Genomic DNA, 17,843 nt, shown 5'->3' with positions numbered 1-17,843 from the left:
AGGGAAAATTTTGACTCATTGTTGGATAGCTCAGTCAGTGGAGCAGTTGCTTGTGAAAGGCAAGGAATCCAGGATAGAGTACTGGTCTGACACATAGGTTTAAACTGACTTTAAGTTTGGTTTTCATCTACTGGCAAGATTGAGGTATCTGCTATGTTCAGTCAAAAATGACCTTGTCCTTATAAAATACAGCATATAGAAGATTCCATGCTAGTGCAGAAAGTCCTAATTGAGCAGATATGCTGCCCTTTGCAAGAATGCTGAGCTGAATTCCATCAATAGATACACATCAGTCATTCTGACAAATCAGCAGTAACACAGTGTTGTCTATACAAGGGGCATTGTATGTTTTATGGGAGAACTGAAGTTTTATCTTCAGCGTCACTGTTCTGGGATTGTGTTAGTAAGGAAGCCATAGTACCTTTATGGCATACATGCTAATTTACAGGGGTGCAGGATTGACATCTAGTGCTGTTTGCCATTAAATTAAAACTGAAGAAACAGGATCCTCTGATTACAGATCTGATGCAGCTTATTGCAGAATTTTAATTTGGCTTTTTTTACCACAGCAATGCCCAGCACCACAACAATTGCACATGTTGCACACATGGAAGGCCTCTCTTGGGCTACCAGCTGTCTTGCAACTAGAAGTGCTTTTTTGTGCACACATGATTCCTGTCCATAGGCCCAATAAATCTGGACACTGCTCAAATATCACTTGTCACATCTTGTGGCAGTAACTGCTGCAGGCAACTGACAGTGCCAAACAGTTGCTTCTATGAAATATTGTGGGACTTAGCATTACGGAATCTGGCAGCAAACAAGAAAAGCATATTTACAACAATCAACCAGAAAAGCCTGAAAAGTCATAGTATGATTCTGTACCAAAGAGGCCTTTATTTTGTGTTACTACAGTAATGTCATTACTTACTGTATTATTGAACTCAGTTTGCGCATTTGCATCTGTATATAAAATATGTCTGCTTGTGTCTGTATGTGTGGATGGATATGTGCGTGTGTGCGAGTGTATACCTGTCCTTTTTTCCCCCTAAGGTAAGTCTTTCCGCTCCCGGGATTGGAATGACTCCTTACCCTCTACCTTAAAACCCACTTCCTTTCGTCTTCCCCTCTCCTTCCCTCTTTCCTGATGAGGCAACAGTTTGTTGCGAAAGCTTGAATTTTGTGTGTATGTTTGTGTTTGTTTGTGTGTCTATCGACCTGCCAGAGCTTTTGTTCGGTAAGTCACCTCATCTTTGTTTTTATATATAATTTTTCCCACGTGGAATGTTTCCTTCCATTATATGTATATAAAATATCTTAGACATAATCAGTCCAACAGTTGCTGTGTATGTTCATTTTTTTAAATCTACTTCATTTGGATTCAATGAATTGTTGAATGATGATATTCCTTGAAACTACACTACTGACCATTAAAATTGTTACACCATGAAGATGACATGCTACAGACATGAAATTTAACCAACAGGAAGAAGATGCTGTGATATGCAAATGATTAGCTTTTCAGAGCATTCCCACAAGGTTGGCACCGGTGGCGACACCTACAATGTGCTGACATGAGGAAAGTTTCCAACCAATTTCTCATACACAAACAGCAGTTGACCAGCGTTGCCTGGTGAAATGTTGCTGTGATGCCTCGTGTAAGGAAGAGAAATCCATACCATCATGTTTCCGACTTTCATAAAGGTCGGATTGTAGCCTATCGCAATTGTGGTTTATCGTATCGTGACATTGTTGCTCGCGTTGGTCGAGATCCAATGACCGTTAGCAGAATATGGAATCAGTGGGTTCAGGAAGGTAATACGGAACGCCGTGCTGGATCCCAATGGCCTTGTATCACTAGCAGTTGAGATGACAGGCATATTATCCGCATGGCTGTAACGGATTGTGCAGCCACGTCTCGATCCCTGAGTCAACAGATGGGGATGTTTGCAAGACAACAACCATCAGCATGAACAGTTCGATGACGTTTGCAGCAACATGGACTATCAGCTCGGAGACCATGGATGTGGTTACCCTTGATGCTGCATCACAGACAGGAGTGCCTGTGTTGGTGTACTCAACGATGAACCTGGACTTTTTTTTTGATGAATCCAGGTTCTGTTTACAGCATCATGATGGTCACATCCGTGTTTGGCAACATTGTGGTGAATGCACATTGGAAGTGTGTATTCGTCATCGCCATACTGGTGCATCACCCTGCATGACGGTATGGGGTGCCATTGGTTACACGTCTCGGTCACCTCTTTTTCACATTGATGGCACTTGGAACAGTGAATGTTACATTTCAGATGTGTTACGACCCGTGGCTCTACCCTTCATTCGAACCCTGCGAAACCCTACATTTCAGCAGGATAAAGCACCACGGCATGTTGCAGGTCCTGTGCGGGCCTTTCTAGATACAGAAAATGTTCGACTGCTGCCCTAGCCAGCACATGCTCCAGGTCTCTCACCAACTGAAAACGTCTGGTCAATGGTGGCCGAGCAACTGGCTCATCACAATATGCCAGTCACTACTCTTGATGAGCTGTGGTATCGTGTTGAAGCTGCATGGGCAGCTGTATCTGTACATGCTATCCAGGCTCTGTTTGACTCAATGCCCAGGCATATCAAGACCATTATTGCGGCCAGAGGTGGTTTTTCTGGGTACTGATTTCTCAGGATCTATGCACCCAAATTGCGTGAAAATGTAATCACATGTCAGTTCTAGTATAATATATTTGTCCAATGAATATCTGTTTATCATCTGCAGTTCTTCTTGGTGTAACAATTTTAATGGCCAGTAGTGTACAAAGGCCTACATACTGAAAATTAACCCAAAGCTATCTCAGAACAACCTTTTGCTGAAAACAAGAGTCTTCCAAAAACTAAATCTCTGGACCACTCACTGCTACTTTTCAGCTTTTTCACTTGAATCATGGGAAGAAATATGGTGCTATAGGAATTAGGCTTGTCACATCCTATATCTTTCTGTTCTGACAACTGGGAATTATTTTCCAAGATCTTCACCATCTCATTCAAATGTTTCAGACACCAAAGTCCTATCAATTATACCTCTTGCATGAAGTGTAGGCTGGTGTACTATTACTTACTGATATAGCCATGTTAAAACAGTTACTTCAAAATTTAGTAGGAGAAAATTCATTCTTTCTGCCATGTTTTGTCGCCAAGACTTATTCCTGTGTGAAACTTTGATAATACGTGTTTTTCTTAGCAAAATTGTTGCGTACTATTTGTAGATACACAAAGACAAGGAAAGAACAATATCTAAAACCAATAATGAACAAACATAAAGTAAAGTAGAAATTAACCAGTACAAGACTGCAGCTCCACCAACTGAACAGCTTCAACTTTGAGCAGCTAGTAAGGGACCGAGACAGAAATATAGACATCTAAATCTACATACATACTCTACTGTATGGTGCATGGCAGAGGGTAGCTTATACTACTACTACTACTACTACTAGAAAATTCCTTTTGTGTTCCACTTGCAGATAGAGGGAGGGAAAAACAACTGTCTATAAACCTCTGTAAAACCCTAATTTATCTTACCTTATCTTCGTGGTCCTTATGCAGAATTTCTGTTGGCAGCAGTACAATCATTCTGCAGTTGGCCTTAAATGCCAATTCTCTAAATTTTCTCAATAGTGCCTCATGGGAAGAACATCATTGCTCCTCCAGCGATTCCCATTTAAGTTCACAAGGCATCTCCGTAAGACTTGTGTGCTGATCGCACTTACCAGTAATGAATCTAGCTGCACACATCTGAACTGCTCTGGTGTTTAATCAGACCTTGTGGTGATCCCAAATGCTCAAGCAGTACTCAAGAATGGGTCATTCTAATGTTCTGTTTGCCATGCCCTTTATAGATGAACTACACTTTCCCAAAATTCTTCAAATAAAATGAAATTCACCTTCCCTATTACCAACCTGATTCCAATTCATACCACTTTGTAATATTATGCCTAGATATTCAATCGATGTGACTATATCAAGCAGCACACTACTAATGCTGTATTCAGATGTCACTGTGTTGATTTTCCCACTCACCTGCATTAACTTACATTTTTCTATGTTTAGAGTGAGCTACCTTTCATCACACCAATTAGAAATTCTATCAGTGTCATTCTATAGCCTCTTATAGTCGCTCAATGATGATGCCTTCTCATACACCACAATGTTATCAACAAACAACCGTGAATTTTTCTCACCCTGTTCATCAGATCATTTATAAATATAGAGAAAAAGAGCTGTCCTGTCACACTTCCATGTAGCACTCCTGATGATACACTTGTTTGTGAACGCTCACTGTCGAGGACAATGTACTGGGTTCTGTGACTTAAAAAGTCTTTGAATCACTCATGTACACTATGCAATCAAAAGTATCCAGACACCTGGCTGAAAATGACTTACAAGTTCATGGCGCCCTCCATCGGTAATGCTGGAATTCAATATGGTGTTGGCCCACCGTTAGCCTTGATGACAGCTTCCACTCTCACAGGCATATGTTCAATCAGGTGCTGGAAGGTTTCTTGGGGAATGGCAGCCCATTCTTCACGAACTGCTCCGCTGAGGAGAGGTATCAATGTCGGTTGGTGAGGTTTGGCACAAAGTAGGCATTCCTTGGCACAAAGTAGGCTTTCCAAAACATTCCAAAGGTGGTCTATAGGATTCAGGTCAGGACTCTATGCAGACCAGTCCATTACAGGGATGTTATTGTTGTGTAAAAACTCCACCACAGGCCATGCATTATGAACAGGTGCTCGATCATGTTGAAAGATGCAGTTACCATCCCCAATTTGCTCTTCAACAGTGGGAAGCAAGAAGGTGCTTAAATCATCAATGTAGGCCTGTGCTGTGATAGTGCCACACAAAACAACAACCGGTGCAAGCCCCCTCCCTGAAAAATATGGCCACACAGAACACCACCACCACTACCTCCAAATTTTACTGTTGGCATTACATACACTGGCAGATGACATCTACCAGGCATTTGCCATACCCACACCCTGACATTGGATCGCCACATTGTCTACCATGATTCATCACTCCACGCAATGTTTTTCCACTGTTCAATCGTCCAATGTTTATGCTCCTTACATCAAGCAAGGCGTCATTTGGCATTTACTGGCGTGATGTGTGGTTTATGAGCAGATGCTTGACCATGAAATCCAGTTTTTTTCACCTCCTGACTAACTGTCATAGTACTTGCAGTGGTTCCTGATGCAGTTTGGAATTCCTATATGATGGTTTGGATAGATGTCTGCCTATTACACATTATGACCCTCTTCAACTGTCTGTGGTCTCTGTCAGTCAACAGATGAGGTTGGCCTGTATGCTTTTGTGATGCACATGTCCCTTCACTTTTCCACTTCACTATCACATCGGAAAGAGTGGACCTAGGGATGTTTAGGGGTGTGGAAACCTTGCATGCAGACGTATGACACAAGTGACACCCAATCACCTGACCATGTTTGATGTCCGTTAGTTTGCAGAGCACCCCATTCTGCTCTCTCACAATGTCTAATGACTGCTGAGGTCACTGATATGAAGGATCTGGCAGTAGGTGACAGCACAATGCACCTCATATGAAAAATGTATGTTTTTGGGGGTGTCTGCATTTTTGATAACATAGAGTATATGGGAAACTAATCCTTATGCTTGGACCTCCATCAACAGTCTGCAGCGGGACACCATGTGAAATTCTGTCTGGAAATCTAGAAGTATGAACTCTGCCTGTTACCTTTCACTGATTCTTTGCAGGATAATAAATGAAAAACAGCCAAGCACCCTAAATCCATTCTGATTTTTGGCAGAAGCTTTTCTGTCTCAAGGAAATTTATTACATTTGAATTAGAATGTGTTCAAGAACACAGCAGCAAGCTGATGTTAAAGGATAGTCTTGTGTAATTATGTTAGTCTGTCCTTTTACCTTTCATACATAAAGAATGACCTGCACTTTTCACCAGTCACTTGGAACTTGACACTGGCTTGGCGTCATGGCAAGGTCTTTTACTAAGGTGTAACAGTGGAAGTTGAATGCTTTGTGCAGCGATCTTCTTATGAATGCATGAAATTCCACTAACTTTTGCCTTTGAACATTTATAACTGAGAGAGCAACAATCTCTGCTTCCTCAGCATTTTCCAATTTTATGATTAAACGATGATGGGTGCTTTCCATCCTTGGTCCACTTACATGGCACAAATGTCTCCAGAATGTGATTTACAATCAGTTTAAATTTTGCCCACAATTCCTCTATGTCCATTCGTTGTCTAAAACAGATGCTAACAACTGTTTACTTGCTTTCTTCAGCATAAATACTTCCCTAGCCTTCTTGGTGTATTTATTAACTTCAGTAACCATTGTCCCTGTAATGGCATTATGATCAGTAATCCCTATCTCTGTACTGACTCTGCTGATAAGGTCAGACCTGTATATAGCTACAAGGTCTAAAACATTTCTGTGGATCCAGGTTCTGGATGACTTTTAAGAACTCTCGCCATTCCCTAAACCTCACCAGTCCTTTTCCTTCACCAGTCTTCTTTCCCCTGCAACCAGTCTATCAGAAGATAAGCCACTTGCTCTGAAAACTTGCAGATTTCAATTCCAACAATATAAGGAAAAGATAGATTGCTACTTACTGTAAAGATGGATGGGACTGTTGGAAATGACAGTCATGTATGTGAGGTGTACTTACTTGTGTGATTGAATGTTTCTGTGTGTTTCCTTCTCTGATGAAGACTGTGGCTGAAAGCTAATGTTTAATTATCTTTTAGTTGTACCTGTCTCCAGCTTAATGTGTCATCTTTATGTTAAATAGCAATCTATCTTTTCCTTATGTTAATAATTTCCTAACCTGGAGTTTTGTCAAATATCAGTAACTTAATATGTGTGTTCTTCTGCCACCACTTGGTAAGTAAATTTTTTATCTATCCAATTACAGTTTAATTGTATAGTAATACAAACATTAAATTTTTGATAGATAAATTAATTTGCAACACGTATTTTACTTACAAAAGGGTCCTGTTATGGCTATGACTTTTGGTACAATCATAGCTGACTGGAAACTCTTCAAGATTGGTTTACGCAGTGAAGCTATTGGGTTACTTCTGTCTACACTGTTTGGATTTATTTTTGGCCTTCTACTTGGTACAACAGAATCACCTTGGGGATATGGAGACTGGCCAACTGAAGAAATGAAAGGCAGGTATGTGTTACTGATAGTAATGATGCCTAGAAAAATCTGATATATATATGGATATAATAGAGGGAAACATTCCACATGGGAAAAATATATCTAAAAATAAAGATGATGTGACTTACCAAATGAAAGCGCTGGCAGGTCAATAGACACACAAACAAACACAAACATACACACAAAATTCAAGCTTTCGCAACCAACGGTTGCTTTATCAGGAAAGAGGGAAGGAGAGGGAAAGACGAAAGGATGTGGGTTTTAAGAGAGAGGGTAAGGGGTCATTCCAATCCCGGGAGCGGAAAGACTTACCTTAGGGGGAAAAACGGACAGGTATACACTTGCACACACACCCATATCCAACCGCACATACACAGACACAAGCAGACATTTTGCTTGTCTGTGTATGCTTGTGTCTGTGTATGTGTGGTTGGATATGGGTGTGTGTGTGAGTGTATACCTGTCCTTTTTTCCCCCTAAGGTAAGTCTTTCCACTCCCGGGATTGGAATGACTCCTTACCCTCTCCCTTAAAAGGCCTTTTAATATGTCTGCTTGTGTCTGTATATGTGTGGATGGATATGTGTGTGTGTGTGTGCGAGTGTATACCCATCCTTTTTTCCCCCTAAGGTAAGTCTTTCCGCTCCCGGGATTGGAATGACTCCTTACCCTCTCCTTTAAAACCCACATCCTTTCGTCTTTCCCTCTCCTTCCCTCTTTCCTGATGAAGCAACCGTTGGTTGCGAAAGCTAGAATTTTGTGTGTATATTTGTGTTTGTTTGTGTGTCTATCGACCTGCCAGTGCTTTCGTATGGTAAGTCACATCATCTTTGTTTTTAGATATAAATACATTGATTGTTTGACATGTACAAAATATGAAATTTGGAAGTTGAAGTAATTTAATTCAGAGGAGCTGAGAGAAAAGATGGAGTGCTGATACTTCTTCTCAGATATATATCTGAGGCTTTACCTTGATACCATCTAAATTTCTTTGAAACGATTAAGTAAAAAAATAGTTCGCTTGAGAAAACTGTAAAAATTGCAAGGAGACAGAATATCTGGCCAGAACTTTTTCTCCAGGGGCAAAATTTTGAATACAGCTGACAGATTGCTGAAGTGTTAAGAAAACAGCAACAGTATGAAATATCAATAATTATTGCAGTTACTTATGTTTTTGATTAGTGATTTGCATGGTATACCACAGCTGCCTGTAAAGAAAGTGTTTCCATGTTGACTAAGATTATTTGTATTTACATATAAATGTATATGGACCATTTACGGACAGTTTTCTATAGTATTAGGAAGTTATTAATTTAATATCTGGTGTAAGTAGGTAATTATTTTTTCATACCAAAGCTACAGACCTATAAATAAAATTTCTATCAAACAGAAAGATTTTTGTAGAAGAAAGTTTTTTTTTTCTTCCAAATTTAGCTCTTCAGTTTTTGTTAGAAGTTTATAGTGGCATCATTATTCACATCTTCCTAAGATAAAGTCAGACTGAAGGCTGACGGTAATGAAGATTATCCTTCTTCTAGGTTTGTAATTTTGGTCATTGTTATCCTTTGTGAAATCAGATTGGTTATACACAAGTAAATTCCTGAATAGAATATATTTCACTCTGTTGCTCTTATTAACACTTTGAGGTCCAGCCACCTAGAAAAAATTTGGGTCCAGAAAACCAGACAGTTAGGCTATAATTTTAAATGTTACTGCCAAATTTGTGTCTGGTGTATGTTGAAGGGTAATACACACTAAGAAACAACAAGCTTGAAGGTCTGTTTTTCATATTTATTTCAGTTATTTAATAGATTAAATATTTTACAATAATGATGGCAAAAAGTATAACTGTTATCGTTACAAAAATGTGTAAGGTGAATTCTTGAGCAGTTTCACAGGTAACAGGGTTTTATATGGAAATGTCTGAAGTATTCTGGTATTCAGAGAGGTGTTGCAATCAGGACAGTAGGTACTAGTTTGTTTCTTTTGTGTTTGTTGTCCCAGTAAATTGTCTCATGTTCTTCAAACAAACCTTGGAATCCTGTCCTGTTATATGCCATTTCATCATGAGATTCATCTGTAGAAAAGATGAGATTAAGAAAGATAAAGCAGAAATGAATCATAATTACAGCAGCAGTATCTATAGCAACAACACTGGCAATGAAAAATTGTAGCAGATGGCAGCTTACCTGAAGAAGAATCATTTTCAGACTATTTGAACTTGAATATTTCTCCTCCTGGTCCAGAACCATTGCATTCTTCCTCCTTTGCTCCCAAACTAACTTCTCACTCAACAAACATGACATATCTGTAGCAGGATTAATGTAATGAGTATATGTACAAAACACATGACTGTACAAGCATATGTTGGTTTAGTCAGTCACAACAACAGCTTTTACATTTGCTACTGTTTCTTTTGAAGTTATTCTAGCAAGATGGTAACTGTCAAGGTAGTGAGACGTCTGTACATTGGTTTAATATAAAATGAGTTCAATTTTCGTGTAATAGGTGGTCTATATGTTGAGAAAATCGTGACCCAAACTATGCTGGATATGGTCTTCTGAACACAACGTTGTTGCTTGCGCTATGTTCAGGGTTAGTTGCAGGGCATTAAGAAGCCTATGCCATTAAATAATTATGCAAAGATTATTGTTGATTAGCACCAAATGTTGTTGTTACTACATACTTGTATGCAATGTATCTTTTGTATCTTAAAGAGCATATGTGATACCCGCAACATAAATCTGTAGAAAATTATTGAATGAAAAATTGTATTAGCTTATTGGGAGGAACTTGGAGCCAGGAGCTATGAGATACACTAGTTACATGAATTTTAAATAAAATGTAGAAGTGTGTTGAGAGGAACTGCTTCTTGTGCAGATTTGAGATAACCGTTGAAATGTGCGGAAATGGATGGAAATGAATGATAGTGACTTAAATAGTGCAGGCTGAACATTGTAACATATTCCAATGAAATGAATAGCACCATCTCCATGGCAGCAACTGCTTTGTTGCCATCAGTTCAGAATGGTATGAGAACATTTAAGAGGCAATCACAAATTTCATACTGAGTAGTTGATACGAAAGTAGAAATGCAGAATGTAATAGCATGAGGCTATTGCTGGTACCATTAGAATGTTATGTGTTCTAGATGTCCATTGTATCAGTCCTTCAAGTGGCTGATAGTTCTTGATTACTGCACCTCTTGTCTAGGTGGTTGTGGAGAAACACAATAGTTGAATAATGTATTACAGTTTGGAAAGATGAGAAATGTTACAGTTTTGAAGGATGAGAAAGTAATGGAGGCACTTTCTACACAAAAGTTGTTAAGACAACACCTGTAAAAACAAACACACACACACACACACACACAAACACACACACACACACAACACACACTGCATAAGACAAAAATTACTGGCACTTGATATGGGACAAATCCCATGCTAGACTTGCAGTTGACCAAAGAGACCTGGAATTATTTTAGATTTATTGAGTCTCAGTGGAGGTGTACTCTTAGACATGTTTTTTACTCAATGTTATATTAAATTCTAAGTGAGTCCCAATAGGTACTGTATAAAATAACTCACAGATGCATCCAAGTTAGGGGCCTCTCTTTGCTACTGTGTGGCATTCGCTGAGAATATGCACAAGACCTTTTTATGAAATTATCATTATTTGATGCAGATTTTTGTGCTCTAGAGAGTTGTAGTAACACACACAATTGAGAATTCTAAAAAAAAAATATAATCACTTTCATGCTCAAATCATGAACACATTCAGTACATCATCCTTGTACATAGCTGAATTGGTACAGGTTTCACATGCAATGATCCATGAGTGGAATGAAGTTAACAAGAGCATAAACCATTACAGAATGAGGCAGAAGCCACTCTGGTGTGGATTAAAATGGAATGACATGTAACGTTTCCACTAGGTGGCACTGGGTGGTGGCTACACGCAGCATTCTTGTTGCACGGCTGTCAGCATTGCCTGAAAATGACACCTCCTGGCAGCTGAGGTTAACCGCCATGCACCAGCATGGCTGACTGAATGGTATTTGACAGGCTGATGTCTTGTATCCTGCTGCACTTTGATGGATGGTGAGATGCCATTGCGATTGAGATGTTAATCACAGTTTACCACTGTTGTCTTCTTTTTTCAGGGCACATGTAAGCTAGTGCCAACTTAGTGTCCCCCCCCCCCCCCCCACCCTCACTCCCCCCCCCCTCCCACCCCCTCCTGTAGCATGCAATGGCACTTGGTGCTCAGGAAGACAATGCCCAAGTTTTCTGAGGCACTGTTGGTGGATGACCTCTGTGCTGCAAAGAGCCCTGTGTAAGCCTGCACTGGAGAATTGCGCGAGAAATGACATAGACAGTGATGGCATTGCTGTGGGCAGGTGCCCATGGGTGGGTCACTGGCTATGTGGGTGGCATGGGAAGGCATGGGGGGCTGGTACTGAATCAGGACCCATTCCCTGCTGACCATGTGGTGCCTCTAGCTGCTGACATACTCAGCCCTTGGGGGACTGGTGGAATGTGAGCAAGGTATAGTATTATATGGGCGCAGAACCAGTAGCCGGGCCATTGAGAGGGGATGTGACTGAGGTACTGATGCATGAAGAGCAGATGATCTCAGTATGAGCAGAGGTGGCAGAGGGTGGTCCTGCAGTCAGGGGCAGAGTTAATTGCAGTAGTGGCTCACTAGCCTGTCTTCCATCTGCAAGGTGAAGACATGCCAACTGCACTGGCTGCAGATGGTTGCCAGAATCCAACACTCACAGTGATCATAATGTGAGCCCAGTCCAGATTCCTAGGCATGTAATGCCTCGTCAGAGGGACCATGGGAGGTTTTGGTGTGGAGAGCAGTAGATTCAGTACCATGCATGGCTGGCAGCCATGACATAGCTTCACTGGACCATTCTCACCAATGGGCATGGAGCTGAAGGAACTAAGTAAGCGTGTGAGTATCTTGTCCACAGGGGCGTTGCCAATATACCTCTTCATCCATATCTTAAAATTACCTATTTGACTGAGGATGGAATGAGAGAACATGAATATTGTGAATATGGTGATGGGCACAAAAATCTGATCAAGTCTGAGGTATGAATAGTGAACCATTGTCAGTTATCAGGGTGCAGACGAGGCCTTTGATGGAGAAGATCTGAATGAGAGCCTGTACTGTTGCATCTCCTGTGGTGGAGCAGCAGGTGACAATGTACAGAAATTGGGAGTAGGCATTGACCACCAACCAATAAGCATCAAAGAAGGGGTTGGTGAAGTTCATGGATACACTCCCAAGGCTGTGATGTCTCAGGACATGGCGAATAACTTTGCCAGGGAGAGGCCTGGTGATCAGCACATTTAGGACAAGTAGTGATTAAATGTTCAATCTCATGATCAATTCCAGGCCAGTAGATATGGCAGCAATCCAGCATCTTTGTGAGCAAGATACTCCAATGATCCAGATGCAGAAGTCAAAGAATGTCGTGCTGGGGAGCTGCTGGAACAACTACCCGTGGAACAGCATTTTTTGTGGACAGGAATATAACACTATTCATGAGAGTGAGTCTGAACTTTGACAGAAAATAATTGTGGATGGAATCTGATGCACAAGTCGGAGGTTTCTCGGGCAATCCATTGTTGAATATGTCATCGAACTTCATGAAGAACAAGTTTGGCAACAACAGCTTGAGTGATGTGAGAATTGGTGATAGGGAATCCAATACACTGCCCATTGTGCTTCGTCATTCAGATAAAAATGAAGTACTTCATACTGATTGAAACCAAGGTCAGGTCCCATTGATAAATGTACAGAGCATCTGCTTTTGAATGCTGAGCCATGGGGCAAAAATTAATCTCATAACTGTACTAAGCAACAGGGTCCACAGTTGAAGCCTATGGGCTGTCTTGTCCAGTAAGTGTGCTGTGGGGCTAAAGAGAGGCACTAATGGCTTGTGACCAGTCACCAAACGAAACTTAACACTGTATAGAAACACATGAAATTTCTTGACAGCATAAATGATAGCGAGAGCCTCCTCTGCTTGAGAGTAATTCTTCTATGCAATGTTAAGTGCCTTCAGTGAAGAAATAATGGGCTGTTCTGAACTGTGAGCATGGTACTGAGACAATACAGCATGCCCACCTTACTGTTGGAGCTACAAGCTGGAGCCCAGGTATACGGATGGCCAAATACAGGGCAAAACACAAACCATCTCTCAGTGTCTTGAACGAGTAGTCGCAGGTAGGGGTCCTTTCTTAAGCAATTGATTTAGGGAATATGAAATTGAAGGTGTCTGTGGAAGGAACATGTGGTAATATGCAACTTTGCCTAAGAATGCTTAAAGGTCCTCCACGTTTGTGGTCTTGGGAGGGTTACAATAGCCGATATATGGTTGTCCATCAGCTGAATCCCCCAATGAGAAGTAACATGCCCCATGTATTTTGTAGAGGTTGGAAGAAATGTGACTTATTCAAATTTCACTGAAGACCTGTATCATGCACAGACAAAGGTTGCAAAGATGGTCCTCAGTGGCAGGACCAGTAATGACAAAGCCATCAATGTAATTGATACAACAAGGAATTTGTTGAGTAAGCTTCTGCAAATAATTTTCAATAATGACTGGCCCACTTGTAATGCTGGAAACAAAGAGGTCATATGCCATATTAACAATAAGAAGCTGACATGAATCTTCATCTAGTGACAGCTTTAAGTATTTTCAACAAATCCAGTTTTGAAAAATATTGTCTGCCTGACAGCTTCATCATAAGTTCAGAGTATGTATCGACCATGGACTGTGAAGTAACCATCGCATTATTAAGTCTCCACAAAGATGGAGTATGGCCATCACCTTCCTAAAAGACTGTGTAGCCGGTTGTCTAGATGAAATGGTTTCCACGACACCTAAAACTGTCAGTCTGTCTAATTCTTCTTGCATTTGAGCATGAAGTGTGAATGGTACAGACCTGTTATGAAAAAAAATGGGGTCCCACCATAGATTTGAGAGTGATGTGCCTAAACCACCTCCTTTGTACTTCACTGTTGGCACTACACATGATGGCAGATAAATGCTTGCCAGAAATTCACCAACCCTGAACCCTTCTATTGGATTGTCACAGGATGTAAGTAATTTGAAATAGTAACCAGACTTGACTGCAAATTTGTATTAAAAATTAAAAATAATATGTGAGGGGTAACCAATTTCAATCATATCTAGATCATCATCAGACCATATCTCATAATTTGATGAACAGAAATGACAAGCAGAGCAGTGATAAGTGTCAGAAGACACCTCCAGCAACTGCTCAGTCATTATCAGGAGCACATACTGAAAATCCCATGTCTCATTGGACTCTTCCTCTCCATGTTGTCACCTCTTTGTTGAGGAATAGAATCATGTGTTTGTGGAAAATATGTGACTGGAAGCTGTGTTTATGAAAGACAATTCTCATCCACAGCATGCTTCCTCCCAGTCTTTATGAAAGGATGAATTTATTCTTAGTTGTTTACTGATAGGACATTCTATAATGATGCATAGTTTCCTGATTTGGAATTAGTCCTCCAACCTGATAGCACACAGATTTCAGTTTATCATTTTTTAAATGATTTTATTTTATATTTGGACAGACACTAGTTTACCACGATTCTGCTCTTTATTTTAACAGATGATGAGATGATATTTAAGATATTTTTTTGGCACATTTTAGAACACAGAACACATTCACAGCTTTACTATTTGAGTGGAAGTGTGAATGTGCATGTGAATGTGAATTAAAATGGGAGAGAGTAAGTACAGTTTTTAATGAGTTTACACTGTACAATTTTTTAAGTTTAGACATTCTTAACCACATTTCACTGAAAAATTTCAGAAAGGGCAATAATAACCTAAACAGTGGTGAGCATACTAAACTCTCTATCTAGCTATCTCTCTATCTATACCTCTCTCTCTCTATCTCTCTCTCTCTCTCTCTCTCTCTCTCTCTCTCTCTCTATGTATCTATCTATCTATCTGTCATTCTCTCTCTTTTTAACTATGGTCATTCTATCTTGAAATTTTAGTCTGTATTTACTCATTATTTCAGTTAGAAGACTTTTCCACTGTTACTGAGGTATACATTAAATAATTAATTGCTTTGGTAGAAAACTGAGTAGTTTCCACACACCAGTTTCACTTCTTGTTGCTTCTGTATGTGCCACCTCAGTGAGAACAACAATCTTTATGTCTAACATGATTACATTAATTGCACAGAATGGGTCCAGTGGAAAATGGTCTCTGGGTTGTGCAAAAAGAATGTACATTTTATTTAAATGTATTATAATGGAATGACTGAACATGATGAACTATTATGGTGTTACAATGTTAATATTAGTTATTTGTAGAATTTTCTGTAACATCATAATATTCTAACTGTCTTAAAACAATGTGATAATTTACACAGCCTAATGCCTTTGCTATATCGCAGAATATACCAATAACATATAATTCATTGTCTAATGAATTAAGTAGGCCTGCATTGTCACTGTATATGTTTTACAGTTCACGGTCTAGATAATCTTAAATTAAGTAAAAGTTGCCCAACAGATCCACCATGTTACCTACAAGATATGCCCTGGCAGGTTGTTAAATATATATGCACTCCTGTATTGGACTCCTTCCTGTACTAATGTTAAGTATCTGAAGCTTTTTTGGAAGTTTTTTTTGTCCTAGTATTCTTTTTGTCATTTTTTTTTAAAAGAGAAATATTGGGAATACCAAAAGACAATGAATGCATGTATTATGAAACCTCTTTAGTACGTTCTGTAACTAAAGCCAGATATTAGTACTATAGAAGATTCATATATTGTGAAAATATTATCTCAGTATGTTGAGTGTACCCAAAAATGTACTCTGTAACCCATTAGTGAATGAAAATATGCAGAATAAACTAGTTAACTAACTTTAAAATCACTTAATTGCAGTTATTACGCAAAGGTGCTCCATTAATTCTAGGAAGTAGGTTTCCTCTTTAAGATTATGGTCTATCAATAGTTTCAAAAACTTAATACTGTCTACACTCCTGGAAATGGAAAAAAGAACACATTGACACCGGTGTGTCAGACCCACCATACTTGCTCCGGACACTGCGAGAGGGCTGTACAAGCAATGATCACACGCACGGCACAGCGGACACACCAGGAACCGCGGTGTTGGCCGTCGAATGGCGCTAGCTGCGCAGCATTTGTGCACCGCCGCCGTCAGTGTCAGCCAGTTTGCCGTGGCATACGGAGCTCCATCGCAGTCTTTAACACTGGTAGCATGCCGCGACAGCGTGGACGTGAACCGTATGTGCAGTTGACGGACTTTGAGCGAGGGCGTATAGTGGGCATGCGGGAGGCCGGGTGGACGTACCGCCAAATTGCTCAACACGTGGGGCGTGAGGTCTCCACAGTACATTGATGTTGCCGCCAGTGGTCGGCGGAAGGTGCACGTGCCCGTCGACCTGGGACCGGACCGCAGCGACGCACGGATGCACGCCAAGACCGTAGGATCCTACGCAGTGCCGTAGGGGACCGCACCGCCACTTCCCAGCAAATTAGGGACACTGTTGCTCCTGGGGTATCGGCGAGGACCATTCACAACCGTCTCCATGAAGCTGGGCTACGGTCCCGCACACCGTTAGGCCATCTTCTGCTCACGCCTCAACATCGTGCAGCCCGCCTCCAGTGGTGTCGCGCCAGGCGTGAATGGAGGGACGAATGGAGACGTGTCGTCTTCAGCGATGAGAGTCGCTTCTGCCTTGGTGCCAATGATGGTCGTATGCGTGTTTGGCGCCGTGCAGGTGAGCGCCACAATCAGGACTGCATACGACCGAGGCACACAGGGCCAACACCCAGCATCATGGTGTGGGGAGCGATCTCCTACACTGGCCGTACACCACTGGTGATCGTCGAGGGGACACTGAATAGTGCACGGTACATCCAAACCGTCATCGAACCCATCGTTCTACCATTCCTAGACCGGCAAGGGAACTTGCTGTTCCAACAGGACAATGCACGTCCGCATGTATCCCGTGCCACCCAACGTGCTCTAGAAGGTGTAAGTCAACTACCCTGGCCAGCAAGATCTCCGGATCTGTCCCCCATTGAGCATGTTTGGGACTGGATGAAGCGTCGTCTTACGCGGTCTGCACGTCCAGCACGAACGCTGGTCCAACTGAGGCACCAGGTGGAAATGGCATGGCAAGCCGTTCCACAGGACTACATCCAGCATCTCTACGATCGTCTCCATGGGAGAATAGCAGCCTGCATTGCTGCGAAAGGTGGATATACACTGTACTAGTGCCGACACTGTGCATGCTCTGTTGCCTGTGTCTATGTGCCTGTGGTTCTGTCAGTGTGATCATGTGATGTATCTGACCCCAGGAATGTGTCAATAAAGTTTCCCCTTCCTGTCACAATGAATTCACAGTGTTCTTATTTCAATTTCCAGGAGTGTATTTTGTGTATTCTATTGTTTGAATACTCTATTTCAATCGATTGTGGAGCTTTGTGAGAAATACTGAATTGTATGCATGGAGTATTGTCAAATTGTAATGATTATCCATCTACGTAGAATTGAGTCAGTATTTTTGAATATTTCATTAGCTGCC

The 17,843-nt window shown here is 41.0% G+C and overlaps 1 protein-coding gene across 1 annotated transcript in view; it reads left to right on the top strand.

Moving 5' to 3' along the window:
* The window catches only part of LOC126474736 (uncharacterized), a 180,806-nt gene that overhangs the window by 70,499 nt on the left and 92,464 nt on the right, over positions 1-17,843 (top strand). The window contains exon 7 of the mRNA XM_050102215.1: positions 7,039-7,226. Within this exon, the coding sequence (XP_049958172.1) occupies positions 7,039-7,226 (188 nt within the window). The remainder of the gene's footprint in view (positions 1-7,038; positions 7,227-17,843) is intronic.

This window comes from Schistocerca serialis, chromosome 4 (assembly GCF_023864345.2).
Source record: "Schistocerca serialis cubense isolate TAMUIC-IGC-003099 chromosome 4, iqSchSeri2.2, whole genome shotgun sequence".
Classification (NCBI taxonomy): domain Eukaryota; kingdom Metazoa; phylum Arthropoda; class Insecta; order Orthoptera; family Acrididae; genus Schistocerca; species Schistocerca serialis.
This window is presented reverse-complemented; position numbering and strand designations above follow the sequence as displayed.